General features: G+C 42.7%; 1 protein-coding gene across 1 annotated transcript; it reads right to left on the bottom strand.

The window, feature by feature from the left end:
- LOC122910684 (C-C chemokine receptor type 2-like) lies at nt 1-5897 on the bottom strand. Its single transcript, XM_044255294.1, has 3 exons — nt 5841-5897; nt 5581-5689; nt 1-1515 (listed from the first exon to the last, which is right to left on the bottom strand). Exon 3 carries the CDS (start codon nt 1502-1504, stop codon nt 383-385), a length of 1122 nt encoding a protein of 373 aa, XP_044111229.1. The 5' UTR covers nt 1505-1515; nt 5581-5689; nt 5841-5897; the 3' UTR covers nt 1-382.
- Nucleotides 5898-16087: the final 10190 nt, after the last annotated feature.

Genomic DNA, 16087 nt, shown 5'->3' on the forward strand with positions numbered 1-16087 from the left:
GCCATCCACCTGTGCCCACTTGCCCCCCTCCCCCCTCCAGCTGAGCCCCTGTCCAAAGGGATAGCATAGCAGAGATACTGAAGCGAAGGTGAAGACTGGGAGAAGCACATAAGTATTTTCCAGATGTGGCATTTTCCAGGAACTGGGAGGAGCTCATTGGAGAAGTCCTGGTCTCTACCCACAGTTGTTCTGGACTATCCCCTGAGTGTGCGTTGGCTACCCAGGGAGGGACACAGTCTGTCTTGGTGCCCATGACCCTGAGGTTCCTGGGCACTCACCTCAGAGGCTCACAGGCCTCCCTTCTTCAACAGACCTTTGAGACTTTATTATCATAAACCGATTGCCGTCCCCCATCAAAAGCAAGAAGCAACCTTCTACTCCTCTACAAGCCAACTGAGACCTCCTGTTCCCCCGTGGAAGGTGTGTATGTGGAACTCATTCGATCTGTGGGCTCCCCATAGAAGACTGGGCATTGTTTGCAGAGGTGTTTGGCGATGTGCTTTCGGAAGAACACGGAGAGGTACCTTCTGAACTTCTCTCCCACGAAGGCGTAGATGATGGGGTTGACGCAGCAGTGCGTCATCCCAAGGGTCTCCGTCACCTGCATGATTTGGTCCATCTGACTGGTGCTCTGACAGTTGCTCACATTAAAGGACTCCTGGAAAGTGCTTAGGAGAAGCACGATGTTGTGGGGAGCCCAGAAAAGAAAGTAAACAATCATGATCACGAAAATGAGCCTCACCGCCTTGTGCCTCTTCTTTTCGTTTCGGCACCGAAGCAGGGTCTTGAGGATGGCCGAGTAGCAGACGACCATGACGAGCAGGGGCAGGACCAGGCCCAAGACGCTCCTCATGATTGTATGGAAATTCTTCCATGCTTTTGGAAATTGAGGGCTGCAAAAGGTAATACCATCTTGCTCTTCCAGTGCCCCGAAGACGATCCCGGGGAGAGCGGCGAAGACGGCCACCGCCCAGGTGACTCCACTTGTCAACACCCCAAAGGTGACCGTCCTGGCCTTTAACGCAAACACAGCATGGACGATCGCCAGGTACCTGTCGATGGTCAAGAGGATGATGAAGAAGTTTCCTCCAAAATACCCAACGTGATACAGCCCAGTGAATGACTTACACAACACCTCCCCCAAGAGCCACCCGTACACAGCATAGTGGGCCCAGAACGGGATGGTGAGAAGGAAGAGCAGGTCGGAGATGGCCAGGTTGAGCAGGTAGATGTCAGTCATGCTCTTCAGCTTTTTGCATTTGATGAGGATGAGGACGACCAGCATGTTGCCCACGAAACCAAAGACGAACACCAGCGAGTAGAGCGGAGGCAGAAGCCCAACTACGTTCTGTCTCACATTGACCTTCACACAGGGCAAGCTGTAATCATAGTCATAATTGGTGGTGGGTTCTTCATTGCCGGCCTGGATATTGGATGTAAACAGAGAATGCGACGTGGGCTGCACGCTGTAGCTGGCCTGGGCAAACGTGCCATTGTCACCCATCTTTCTCCGGGCTGTAATCAGAGAACAAAATGATAGCATGCTACGTAACCCTGCTGTCCCCATGCTTAAAAAGATCCTCGCTCTGGGTCAGTGATGGCCTGGTCTTTGTCTCTGCTTTGCGACTGTGTCCTGGAAAGCTCCTATGCTGGTTGATCACTTCCCTTTATTCCTGGGAGCAGACGCTAACTGTCTCCCCACCAGCCATTTCTCAACATCCTGGGCCTTCCCAGAGGACCAGACTCTCATGGTACAGTTCCCTGTGCCGCTCTGCCTCCTCTGCAGGGGAGGTGGTTGGGGGCGGGGGGAGAGCACGCGGGCCGGTGACCCATTCCCGGAAGGCAACGAGGAAGGGCATTCTGTGGGTGGGCCTCTGAGAATGCTTTTCCGGGACAGGAGAGATGCAGCAGAAACCCGGGCCTGCCCCTTCCACTTCTGGAGCCCTGTCTTGTGAAGGCTTGGTGTTTGGGACCCTGAATGAAAGACTCAGAATGGAGCAAAACCAGGTGGAGTCTCAACGCCACCAAGTCATAAGCCCAATTTTGAACTGCGTATGAACTGCTCAACTCATTCTCTGTTTTCTTGTGATTTGAAAAGTAAAAAGTCCTTGTTTTGAAGCTACTGGGAGTCCCATGTTCTGTTACTTGCCGCCAAATGCCTTTTGACTAGCTCTCAACTCTCTGCCTCCACCTCCCCGCCAAAGCTTCCTGGGTGAGGTTGCCATGACAACCCAACTACCAAAGGCCCAGCTCGGCTTCAGCTTCATCCTTGATAAGCGTTGGATCCTTCTTTCGTTTAAAACTCATTTGCCTTCTGGGAGGTGCATGCCTGCCTCGTGCCTCCTTATCCACTCGCTTCGTTGGTGTCTCCTTCCCCTGCCCACCCTGGGAGAACCCCCAGGCAGGATCCTTGGCTGCTCATGTCTTTTTCTGCCACCTCTTTATTCTCGACCCCAAGTTCTTGCTGAGTCGTGTTGTCTAATTGCAGGTTTTTTTTTTTATTTTATTTACTTATTTGACAGACAGAAACCACAAGTAGGCAGAGAGGCAGGCAGAGAGAGAGGAAGGGAAGCAGGCTCCCTGCTGAGCAGAGAGCCTGATGCGGGGCTCGATCCCAGGACCCTGAGATCATGACCTGAGCCGAAGACAGCGGCTTAACCCACTGAGCCACCCAGGCACCCCTAATCGCAGGGTTTTAGGCGCCCTGAATGCCAACGCATCCCAATGCTCTGCCTTCTACCTCTACGTCTTTCAACCTCTACCTTACTACCTTTCAACCTCTACGTCTCAGAGCTGAATTTCCCATTGCCTCCTGCATGGCTCCCCATGGGTTTACCTGTTCAACCAGCATTTACTGAGCACCTACAGTGAGCTGAACTCTGTTCTATACTACTGTCCTTATCATTGTCATGTGAATTCTACCTCATAAACACCTCCAGGCTCACCTCCTCTGCACATCGGTCAGCTGCCACTGTCTTGGCTTAGACCTTCCCCATTTCCATCGTTGCTGTGGTCTTGCCTTGATTGCAGCTTTCCTGACCATGCTCCCTTTCAGCCTGTTTTCCCCAATACTAGCAATGGGATCCTGTGCTTCTCAACTGAAAACCGAAGTGGTCCTATACATTGTAGGTGGCGGGACCTCAAAGGCAATGCTCAGACCATTCGTCAGTCTTTTCTGTCTTTCTGTCTTTCTTTCTTTCTTTTAAAGATTTTATTTTATTTATTTGACACAGAGAGAGAGCACACAAGTAGGCAGAGCAGCCGGCAGAGGGAAAGGGAGAAACGAATTTCCCGCTGAGCAGGGAGCCTGATGCAGGGCTTGATCGCAGGACTCTGGGATCATGACCTGAGCCGAAGGCAGACGCTTAACCACCTGAGCCACCCAGGCGTCCCTCATCAGTCTTTTCTATGCTCACTTCTCAAACCCCAGGTCCTGTGCTCCCACCCCATCCGTCTTCCATCCATTTTCCTGCAAACTCACCTGCTTCAGTGGTTTTGCATAAGCTTTCCCTCTGCCTAGAACGCCTGGTGAATCCTAGTCTTCTGCCAGTACTTCTTGCTCAAACTCCCCTTCTCTGTGAAGCCAAACCTCCTCTGCTAACGAATCACTCCAATCGCCTCATAACATATGCCTCTAAACAAGCCCTTATCACACGATCTCCCACACACCATGTGCCCCTTGAAGTCCAGATCATGTTTCTGTTTCCAGCTCTGACAATATAGCATCTGGCTAAAGGAGGTACCAATAAATGTTAATTGAAGAAATTCATGAAAGTCTTTATACTAAGTATAACATCTAACATCATTAGACTTGATTCTCAAGAATATTCTTTTTTTTTTTCTTTTCCTGGTAGTAACCATGAATTGGTTTTTATCTTTGTACACACCTTATTCTTCAATTTCTCTTATGATCCATACATTTCATAGACCTTACATTTCACTAAGCCAGATTCTTGGAAATCTGCTGCCACTAAAGAAGACTTCTAATCAAGCTCCTGGGGGATGGGGAGGAGAACGTACCCACCTCAAGAATTACATCTATGATTATTAATTGAATGCTCCTTAAGCTTCAGGTGCTGCGTTAAATACTGCACATGAATTAGTTTAATATTTGCAAAGCTTTTGTGAGCAACTATTTTTATATCTTACAAGTGAAGAAATTCAAAATTTAAGCATGGGCAAGTTAAAAGACTTTCCTAAGTTCACAAAACAAGTAATAGCTGAGCTGGATTTTGAACCTGGGGCTATTCTGTGACAAAAGACCCCAGGAGCTCCTGTCTTCAGGCTGGGAGAGCAGAGGTGGACATGGAATAGGTAATGATTTTCTAGGTAGGCATGGAGCCTTGCACTTCTTTGGCATGTAGACTTAAAAGCCACACATTCACCCCCATGAGCATGTCCCACATACGCATGCAGGAGTGTGAGCATGTGTGCGTGTGTGTGAACACACACACACACAAATAAGCTCCACAAGGGCAAAGAACTTTGTCTTGCAATGAAGTATCTTGGTGCCCCAGAGCCAGATCTGACACTTAAAGCCTGCTAAATAAGTATCATTTCTGTAAGTGAGTGACAGAGATCCAGCAGGCTGCAAGGTGCCAGAAAACACAACGGCCCACTGTGGACTAGCTCCGGGGTAATCCAGTGGGACACCCGTATAAAAACTAAGATACTGGGGATCCTTGCACATAGCCCCTTATGTGCAGCATACCCTTGGGGCTGTTCTGTAACCAACCACAGGACTGGCCTCCTCATCTGGATTGGAAAGTGTGGACTGGACTGGTGTTTCTCAAATGCTGGGCTTTCGATCACACAGGAAGTCTGTCAGTCAGAAATGCACGCTCAGACCCTCTGGTGATTCAGATCGGGGGTGGGGTGGGGTGGGGAAAGGGTAGGGCTCGAGGGGGCCAATTGCCCTGACCACTTCCACTGTGTGTTCTCTCCACATTGTTGTTTACCTGCACTGGCTTCTCAACTACCAGCCACCTCCTCCTCCACGACTTCTCCCCAGTCCCTCCTGCACACCTAGCTCCTGGCACGGCTTGCGAGGTGTCACTTTCAAGTGTCAGGACGCATCCTGAATTGATTAAAAGCTGCCTCTCAGTAAAAGAGATTCCTCACTTCAGCCCCTGTGGGCTCCTGAATTGAGGCAAGAGGCCCATTTTGGTTCAGGGCTTGGATCATCACGTATACAGACTGTGAAGGGGGAGGGGCAATATTTGGGATAGAAAGTTCCAGCTCTTTAAAGCCCTAGGGGGCTGGGAGGGGCGGAGTGAGAGGAGCAGCAGCTGAGAGAAGCCTGAGTGTCCTTACACTTTGTGACTGTCTTCTTTAGTACTCTGTCCTCTCATGTGAGCGCCGTGGGGTGGTCTTACCCTGCTCTGCACTTGTTCACTGCCACTTGGGTCTCTTCAACATTTATGGTGCAGACACCACCCTCCAGACTTTTCTTCTCCAATACCATCCCCCAAGGTCCTAAGCTATGCAACCTTCAGGGTGCTCCCAGGCCCTGCATCTCCAGGGTTGGGATGCTTTGAGCCCATGATTCATAAAGGAATGGAAAAAACACCCACAACTCACCAGCGAATGGCTTCTCCCAAGTGGCACAGGAGGGTCAGGCTTCTCAGCAACTGAACCAAACAGATCTGGAGGTAGAAACTTGGCGTGCAGAAGTAGGAAATAATATTTCCTGCAGAAGAGGAAGGCGGAGATACAACAGCAAGTAATGGTAAAGATTTGAAAAAAAAAAAAAAAAAGAATGATATAGTTCTTCTTTTCCAGCCAGGAACATTGTACACTAGGTTGAGGTCTCCAGAGTAATATTAATTTTGAAATCTTACTTATGCAACCATGAGTGTGAGTCAGGCAAACCCTGTACATCTGCTCCTCTGTCTAACGACTTTGGGCTTCTTTATCTTGTGGGTCTCTATATCTGGCAATCTTCTCTCTTCTGCCAGTGATAATTTGCATGAAATGAGCACAACAGAACTCCGTTTTCCAGAGGATAAATGCTAACAGCAGGGCTGTTGGTGATGGTGGAGAAAACAGAATGAGTTTTATGACCATGCACCTGTTGACATTATGGAATTGGGATCTGATTGGAATTTTTCTTTTTCTTTTTCTTCTTCTTCTTCTTCTTTGTGATGTTTACTAAAAGGGAATGCAAAATGGTCTCTTGTATGAGATGTCCTTAGCAAGAAGGGCATCAGTCATTATAGGTTCCACTCCCCAGAAAGAAGTTTTTCTAAAAGAAAACACCAAGGAGATTCAGGGAAAATGGTGGCATAGGAAGCACCAGAAATCTCTCTCCCCACCCAGACAACTGCCCTGACAGAATCTGTCTGATCTAACTATTCTGGAATCTACTGAAGGCCTGCAACTGTCAAGAGGAGGCTTGGATGATCAACTGCAGTTAACTTGGGTCAATTTCAGCTTTTGACACAGTAGCAGCTACCCATCCCCCACAACCTCGTCCTGACACATGATGTGTAAAAGTACTTCTGCAACACCAACAACCAAAAGAGGTGAGCCATACAAGATCAGAGTTTTGTGTGTTGTTAAGCTGTGTGATATTAAGCTGCTATAAATTTAAATTAAAATGTTCTAATTATGATACCTCCCCATGGTAACCACAAAGAAAATAGCTTTAGAACATACACAAAAGGAAATAAAAGTGAATTTAAGCATTTTTTTACAACACACACACACACACACAAAAGAAGACAGTAGTGCAGAAAATGAGGGACAAAAAAACCATTAGTGGGCGCTTGGGTGGCTACGAGGGTGAAAGCCTCTGCCTTCGGCTCAGGTCATGATCTCAGGGTCCTGGGATCGAGCCCTGCATCGGGCTCTCTGCTTGGCGGGGATCCTGCTTCCTCCTCTCTCTGCCTGCCTCTCTGCCTACTTGTGATCTTTGTCTGTCAAATAAATAAATAAAAATCCTTAAAAAAAAAAGTTAAAAAAAAACCCATTAGTATGCACATAGGGAAAAAAATGGCAAAATGACAGAATTAAGTCCCTTGTTATCAGTAATTACTTTAAATGTAAATGCATTAAATTCTCCAATCAAAAGATAGAGAATAGTAGAATGAATAACAAAACAAAACATGTTCTAACTGTATGTTATCAACAAGAGACTCATTTTTCATCTAAACACACAAGTATATTGAAAGTGAAAGGATGGAGAAAATATTAACTAAAAGATGTGAAACAAATGAGAGCAGGGATGACTATACTAAGATCAGACAAAATAGACTTTAAATCGAAAAAGTTTACAAGACACAAAGACAGATATTACTTATTAATAAAGGGCTCAGTACAGCCAGAAGATACAACAATTACAAACATTTACACCTAGTGACAGATCATCAAAATATATGAAGCAAAAACTGACAGGACTGTAGGGGGGAAACAGACAGTTGCACAATAATAGTTGGAGATTTCAACACCACATTCTCGATAACGAATAGAACAACCAGATGAAAGATAAATAAGGAAGCAGAGGGTTTCAAGAACACAATAAGCAACCTGGATGTGGCGGTCAGATATAGGATACTCTACCCAAGAGTAATAGCACACACATTCTTCTCAAGTGTTTCTAGGACATTTTTCAGGAGAGGCTCTATAGAAACTAGATAGACCACTACTCAAAAAAGCAAAGATTAACAACTGTTGATGAGGATGTGGAGACACTGAAATTCTTGTGTGCTCTTGTGGAAATGTAAAATGGCAGAGCTGATGTGCAAAACAGTATAGTGTTCCCCCAAAACATAAAAATAGAATTATTATGTGATCCAACAATTCTACTCGGGTTGCATACTCAAAAGAACTGAGAGCAGAGTCTTGAAGAGATATTTATATACCCACGTCCATAGCCATATTATTAGTCACAATAGCTTAAACATGGAAAAAATCCAACTGTCTACCCACAGAATGAATGAGAAAAATGTGATATATGCATGCAACAGGATATTATTCGGTCTTGGGAAGGAGATTCTGACATCCGTTACAACACAGAAGGTCCTTGAGGACATTATGCTGGGTGACATAAGCCAGTCACAAAAGACTGGATGATTCCACTTACATGAGATACTTACTTAAAACCAAAGAGACAGAAAATAGAATGGTGGCTTCCAAGGGCTGGGGTGAGGGATTAATAGGGAGTTAGTGCTAATGGGTGCAGAGTTTCAGTTTTACAAGACAAGATGAGTTCTGGAGGTCGGTAGTGATATGGGTGGCAACATTTCTTTTTTTTAATATATTTTTTAATACTTTATTCATTTATTTGACAGAGATAACAATCACAACTAGGCAGAGAGGCAGGTGGCGGGGAGAGGGCGGAGCAGGCTCCCTACTGAGCAGAGAGCCTGATGTGGGGCTTGATCCCAGTACCCCGAGATGATGATCTGAGCCAAAGGTAGAGGCTTAACCCTCTGAGCCACCCAGCCACCCAGGCAACATTTCAAATGTGTTCAATGCCATTGAATTGTAAACTGATAAATAGGTAAAATGGTAAGATTTTATGTTTTATGAACATAATACGTGTTATATTTATTTTACCATAATAAAAAAAGAAAAGGAAAATATAAATCACCACTAACAGCAGAAATCCTGCAATTGAGGCATCTATACTTAGAAATATTCCTCAGGTCCCGCAGGGAAAATTGAGCCATCTGAATTGGCTCCAGACAACTTCTGGAATTCAGCAGATCTCAGGTGAGGATCCTTATGCTGTAGCCTTGGCAATTTTCTAAGCTTTGATTTCCCCAGTTGTAACATAGGAATAATAAGGCCTCTGGGGTCTGTGGTTGAAATGGATACAAAGCAGCTAGTATAGCATCTGGTATGAAGTAGGCACTCAATAGATAGCTAATAGTAGCTAACAACAACAACAATAAAATTCTCAGTGCAATCCAGAGGTTCTTTCTGGATTTCTATTTGTTGTAGCCATATATCCTGGACAAGACCTGGTTTTTGTGCGTGGAAGAAGGGCCTCAGGTTTCTCCTTAGAAGATAGCTTCTTGCTTGATCAGGAACATAAAAATTTCCCCAGGTGTCTCCTAATGTGATCTCTGAGTGGGGATCTGAAGGGTCTTTCTGAGACTTTAATAGTCAAGACCCTTGTATTTTGTGCTTGTTATTTTCTGTCTTCACACTAAACATCACTGACTCCAGCCCTATGATTTTTATAAACACAGAGGCACAGAGATAAGGGGTGGCAGAGCCAGGATATGAATGTCTGGTTTATTTCTGGCACAGGGGACAGATGGCACACTTGGCCACCTGTTTTGAAGACACAGAGTAAGGCTGAGTGTCTGTACAGAAGGGTAGGCAGGGTTAAAAGAATCAACAGGTGGGTGAGGTGTTCAAAGATTAGTGGGAGCTGTTCCCCTATGCTTCAAGGGTCAAACCATAAATATCACCTGAGCCCTGTTGAGAGCTGAAGGTAGAAAGATACAGCTGCTGCTACAATTTCTGCAGGGCAGGAGAAGAGCAGGAGAAGAAGTCCCCTGACCTCCTGCCGGTGCCTGACCCAACAGAAAAAGGGAGCAGTGAGGGTACAGGTGATGTAGCCTGTAGGTGTCAGCTTCCTGGAAATCAGAGTAGATCTCGGGGAGCATGACTAATAACGACTCAGCTATCACGTCAAACTTTTTTTTGGTCACCGTTCTTACCTGTTCTTACTGATGCAGATAGTTTAAAATTGGGAACCAGGGTAAGTACACCTTAGGGTTCTTTATGCATATGGAGAGAGTTAGGAATGATGCTTTTTCGGGAGTTTGAGAGCATCATATTCACCTGTTGGCACTGGGTTGATGAGTTCTGAAATTCTCAGTGTGGAAGATAGGTACAGCCTTTCGAGCAGGCTTGGGGGAAAGTGTGTCACCAACCTTCTATATCAATAGACCAGCATTTTATCATGGCTGTGGTCACCTTAAGGTGACCTTGGGCAGGGACTAGGGGACACTTTGTTCTATAAACCAATAAAATAAAAACAGGTCACACTCCCTGAATGAAGAGGGAAGAACCAGACCAACACCAGCCATGAGAAGGTTAAGATTCTTGTTTATCTGTACTCTGAAGGTCAATAGCGAGTTGGGGGTTAGATCCTTGACTCCGAAAGGTGGGTTTATTCTAAGCACCTCTCTCGCCTTGCACAGATGCAGATATTTAACTAAATGAAAACATGGGGAAGAGCATAGCTGGAAAGAGTTGCTGCCAAGGCAAGAAGACAGGAAATGTTTATCAACAGCCTCAGATTACAGCGATGACTCTCCTTGTAGCTAACTCCCTTACTGATCTGTGATGGATTTGTTCAGCTGACACCTTTAGAAGATAAATTCTTGCCTTTTTTTTTTTCAACACAGATGCTTTGGTTGATTGTGGTTTCTATGGTTTTCATGCTTCCTGTGACCTACTAAAATAGATAAGTGAGTTCTAGGATTTTACATCTTCAATTTTGGTTAAAAACATTGATCGGGTCTAATATGATACCCACAGAAAGAACCCAGCTATACATTCCTACGTGCTCTGGTCATGCTTCCGTAATAAAAAGAATACAACTTATTTCCATTATTGTCCCAAATGACAAAGTAACACAACGGCAAGAAAACCCAGAAACTGCAAATGGTTTTGGGGAAGGGAAAATGTCAAGGAACAGAAGATAAGCATGAATTTCTCTCTCCTCCTCTAAGTTCATCACCATCTCTAGTGAACCAAGAGTGACAAGGATCTGTGATAAAAAATAAATAAATAAATAAATAAAAATGTCATAAAAACAGGTAATTTAAGTCTCTATTAGCTGAGAGTGTGAAGGTAGTAGATGATGTTTCCATTCCTTGAGACCAAATCAACTTTGGAAAATAAAAGTGAAGTCAAGATCTTTAAAACATCCACTTGCTGAAAACCCCTCTGAAAGTGACTTAAGAGGGTGTTGTTTGAACCCTGTAGTGGGGAGGTAATCTTGTGTTCTTCTACAGCCTCTGTGTATCTTTTACAAGATGATCTTGTGCTTTTTCAACTACTCTGGGACTAGACTCAGACCTTAGCCTTGGAGATGGTCTGCTCTAGAGAAGAGGCTGTGGCTGGGGCTGGGTCAGGACACGGTACTTGGAAGGTATTTTTAGAGACCCCCTAAGACATGGCAGCAGTGGGGGGGGTGCTGGTTCTGGGGAATCAGAAGTTAGAATTCACTGTCACCACCATCACCTGCCCTCCCCCAAGGCATGGTGAGTAGGAGGAGGATGGGGGTGACCGCCTACAGGATGAGGTTTCAGACATGGCATTAGGGGACATAGCTACTCTTCTCCCACCTCTGACATCATTTGAGTGTGGCTTCTGAGGTGTCCCAGGGACGGGTACTATGCTGTAGCCATCTGAAAAGAGCTCAAATAGTGCTCTTTGCAGATTCTGGTGGCATGAGAAGAAACCCACAAATCTGGATGTGGCAGAGATTCTGATTGGAGGGTGTGACTGATGCCTCACCCTGAGTGGGCATGGGTGATAGAAGATAGACCCTTCCTAAGTATGGCTAGTTGAAGATGTGCCCAATTGCTGTTGGCTTTGCAGGAACCATAAATACTTGGTGGTGGGGAAAGGACAAGTTTGGGGAGGAAAAATAATTCATAATGCAACATATATATATATATATACACATAGATACATATATACACATATACATACATATATACGTGTGTGTGCATACACGCACATATATGTATACACACATATATGTATATACATATATATGTGTATATATATTAAGGTAATGCATGCTGGAAGCAAAGGTTGGTTCTTTAAAAAGATCAACAAAATTGACAAACCTCTATGCTAACTGTGAAAAAAAGAAAAGACATAAATAACTAAAATAAGATAAAATTGATTACTAGTGAATTTACAGAGTAAAAAAGATTATAAAAGAATATTATGTACAACGTACACTAACAAATTCAAAAACATGGACAAATGAAACAAAATGGACAAATTCCTAAAAACATATAAGTTACCAAAAAGTGACTCAATAAGAAATAGAAAATCTAAAAAGTTGTATAAAAAATAAGGAGATTAAATCAGAAATAAAAAAATCTCCCAACAGATAAATGCCAAGGTCTGCACAGCTTCATTGGTGAGTTCTACCAAACATTTAAAGAAAAATTAACATCAGTATTTCTCAAACTCTTCCCAAAAATAGAAGAGGAGGGGACACTTCCTAACACATTCTGTGAAACAAGAATTACCCTTTTAGTAAAGCTGGACAAAGACACCACAGGAAAACTGCAGATCAATATCCTCTATGAATATAGAGGCAAAACTCTCAACAAAATACTAGTAAACTGAATCCAACAGCACATTAAAAGAATTATACTCTATGGCCATGTAGGATTTATCCAAATAATCCAAGGGTGGTTCAATACAGGAAAAATCAGTCAACATTATACACAACATTAACAGGATAAAGAAACAAATATGATCATCTCAACTGGCACAGAAAAGCATTTTACAAAATTCAACAGCCTTCCATAACAAAAATGCTCAAAAAAGTAAGAATATGAGAAAACTGCCTCAACATGATAAAAGATTTGTGAAACCCCCTAATCTAGTATCAGACTCAATGGCAAGAGACTAACACCTCCCCTCCCCCCACGATCAGGAAGAAAACAAGGATGCCCACTTTCACCACTGCTATTCAGCACTACACTGAAGTTCCAGCCAAAGCAATCAGGAAAGAAAAGGAAGTAAAAGGAACAAATTGGATGGATGATATGGAACAGATGAAATGATCCTACATATCAAAAATCCCAAGGGATCCACAAAAATACCACAAAGAACCAATAAACAAATTCAGCAAAATTACAGAAAATAAAATCAATACACAAAAGTCTGTTATGTTTTTATATACCAGCTATGCATAATCTGAAAAGGAAATTAAGAAAACAATTCCATTTACAGTAACATCCAAAAGAATAAAATATCTGGAAATAAATTTAAACAAAGGGGTTAAATACTTGTACACTGAAAGCATAAGACATTGCAGAAAGAAATTGAAGAAGACTTAAATAAATAGATGGACAGTGCATATTCAAGGATTGTAACACTTGGCATTGTTGGGATGGCAGTAGTGCCCAAAGCTATCTTAAAGATACAATGCAATTCCTATAAAAATTCCAATGGCTTTTGCACAAATAGAAAAGCTGATCTTTGAATTTGTATGGAATTTCAGGGAGCCCTGAAGAGCCAAAACAATCTTAAAAAAAAAAAAATCATAACACCAACAAGAGAAAACAACTTTGGAGGACTCCAGCTTCCCGATTTCAAACATACTACAAAGCTACATTAACTAAAACAGTGTGGCCCTGACATAAGGATAGACCTACTGATGGGTAGAATATAATGTAGAGTCCAGAAGTAAACTCCCACATCTGCTGTCAATTAATTTTCAACAAGGGTGTCAAGACCATCAATTAGAGAAGGAAATTCTCTACAACAAATGATGTTGGAACAACTGGATATCCACATGCAAAAGAATGAAGTTAGACCCCTTCCTCACATCATATGCAAAAATGAACTCAAAGTGGATCAACAATGTAAATATAAGAGCTTAAAACAGTAAAATTCTTAGAAGACAACATAGAAGTAAATATTTATGACCTCTGATTTTGAATGAATTCTTAGATATGACACCAAAACCAAGAGTGACAACAACAACAAAAATAAGTAAATTGAACTTCATCAAAATTAAAATCCTTTGGAACACTGGGTGTTATAAGCAAACAATGAATCATGGAACACTACATCAAAAACTAATGATGTATGGTATGACTAACATCACATAATTTAAAAATTATAAAAAAGAATTAAAAACCTTTGTGCATTAAAGATGTTACCAATAAAGTAAAAAGACAACTTATAGGATGAGAGGAAATATTTGCAAATCATGTATCTGCTAAGCCTCTAGTTTCCAGAAAGTACAAAGAATGTCCATAGCTCAAGAGCAAAAAGGCAAACAACCCAATTTAAAAATGAGCAAAACACTCAAAGACATGTTTTTTTTTTCAGAGAAGATGAACAAATATCCAGTAAACACATGAAAAAGTGCTCAACATCATTAGTCAGTAGAGAATTGAAAATCAAAACCACGATGAGACACCCATTAGGTATAGAAGTATTCATACCCACTAGGATGGGTGTAGTTTATTTCAAAAAGGAATAACAAGTGTTGATGAGAATGTGGAGAAATTGGGACTCTCTTAAGTTACCTGATGGGACAGTATAATGGCACATCAGATTTGGAAAACAGTGTGACAGTTCCTAAAAAGAATTAAACATAGAATTATCACATGACCTCGCAATTCCCATTCTAGATATATATCCCGCAAAACTGAAAACGGGGGGCGCCTGGGAGCTTAGTGGGTTAAAGCCTCCACTTTCAGCTCAGGTCACGATCCCAGGCTCCTGGGATCAAGCCCCACACTGGGCTCTCTGCTCAGCGGGGAGCCAGCTTCCTCCTCTCTCTCTGCCTGCCTCCCTGCCTACTTGTGATCTCTGTCTGTCAAATAAATAAATGAATCTTTAAAAAAAATCCAGATCTAAAAAAAACAAAAAACAAAAAATTGAAAACCGATAATCAAATACTGCAACACAAATGTTCATAGCAGTACTTGTTCCCAATAACCAAAAGACAGAAACAACCCGAATATTCATCGACAGATGAATGGATAAACAAAGGGGTCTATACATACAGTTATCCGTAAAAAGAAATGAAGTATAGATACAGGGTACAATGTGAATGAGCCTTAAGGACATCATGCTGAGGGAAGGAAACCAGACAGGAAAAAGCTACTCATATGTGACTCTAATTATATGGAATATCTGGAATAGGTAAACCCATAGAAACAGAAAGCAAATTGGTGGTTTCTGGAGCTGGGGAGGGTAGAATGAGGAGTAGGCATCCCAATGCGTACAAGGTTTTATTTTGGGATGATGAAATATTCTGCAAGTAGATCAAAGGGGTTGTGCAATGTTGTGAATGTACACCTTCCTTGTTGCCTGAAATGTGTACGTTTTTGATGTTTTTTATATGGCATTGTAGTCAAACATATATATACTTTTGTCTCTTTTCATTTTTCCATGAAGGAAGCCAGAAGTTTTTCCATATTATAAATTCTTTGTGAACATAATTTTAATGGCTGCATACTGTTCAAATGATAAAATAGTTCATCTATTAATTATTCAATCAATAAATACTCAGAATCTATATCATTTTATATTCCCAGTCCACCCTAGACTGGACCATGTACATAAAAAGATGAATCAAACATACCACAAGAAACTTCTGTGTCCAAGTGTGGTAAGCAGAATAAAGCAGTGAATAAAAATATATAACCTGGGTGGCTCAGTTGGTTGGGCAGCTGCCTTCGGCTCGGGTCGTGATCCCGGCGTCCTGGGATCGAGTCCTGCATCGGGCTCCTTGCTCCGCAGGGAGCCTGCTTCTCCCTCTGACTCTGCCTTCCACTCTGTCTGCCTGTGCTCGCTCTCGCTTGCTCTCTCTCTGACAAATAAATAAATAAAATCTTAAAACAAAACAAAACAAAACAAAAAATATATAAATATAAAATATAAATTTTAGTAAGTATAGGGGCAAAACCAAACATGTTCCTATGAAATCTAACTTATAGTGGAGAGCCAGGACAAACTTCTTTGGAAAGTAATAATTTTTTTTAAAGATTTTATTTATTTATTTGACAGACAGAGATCACAAGTAGGCAGAGAGGCAGGCAGAGAGAGAGGAGGAAGCAGGCTCCCTGCTGAGCAGAGAGCCCAATGCGGGGCTCGATTCCAGGACTCCGGGATCATGACCCGAGCTAAAGGCAGAGGCTTTAACCCACTGAGCCACCCAGGCACCCTGGAAAGTAGTAATTTTATTATTTTTTAATTTTTTTCATTAAAAATTTTTTTCTTTTTTTTAAATTAATTTATTTATTTTCAGAAAAACAGTATTCATTATTTTTTCACCACACCCAGTGCTCCATGCAATCCATGCCCTCTATAATACCCACCACCTGGTACCCCAACCTCTCACCCCCCCGCC

This window comes from Neovison vison, chromosome 6 (assembly GCF_020171115.1).
Source record: "Neovison vison isolate M4711 chromosome 6, ASM_NN_V1, whole genome shotgun sequence".
Taxonomy (NCBI): domain Eukaryota; kingdom Metazoa; phylum Chordata; class Mammalia; order Carnivora; family Mustelidae; genus Neogale; species Neogale vison.

Coding starts and splice junctions, on each gene's coding strand:
- LOC122910684 (XM_044255294.1), bottom strand. CDS start 1,504: ATGGGTGACAATGGCACGTTTGCCCAGGCCAGCTACAGCGTGCAGCCC.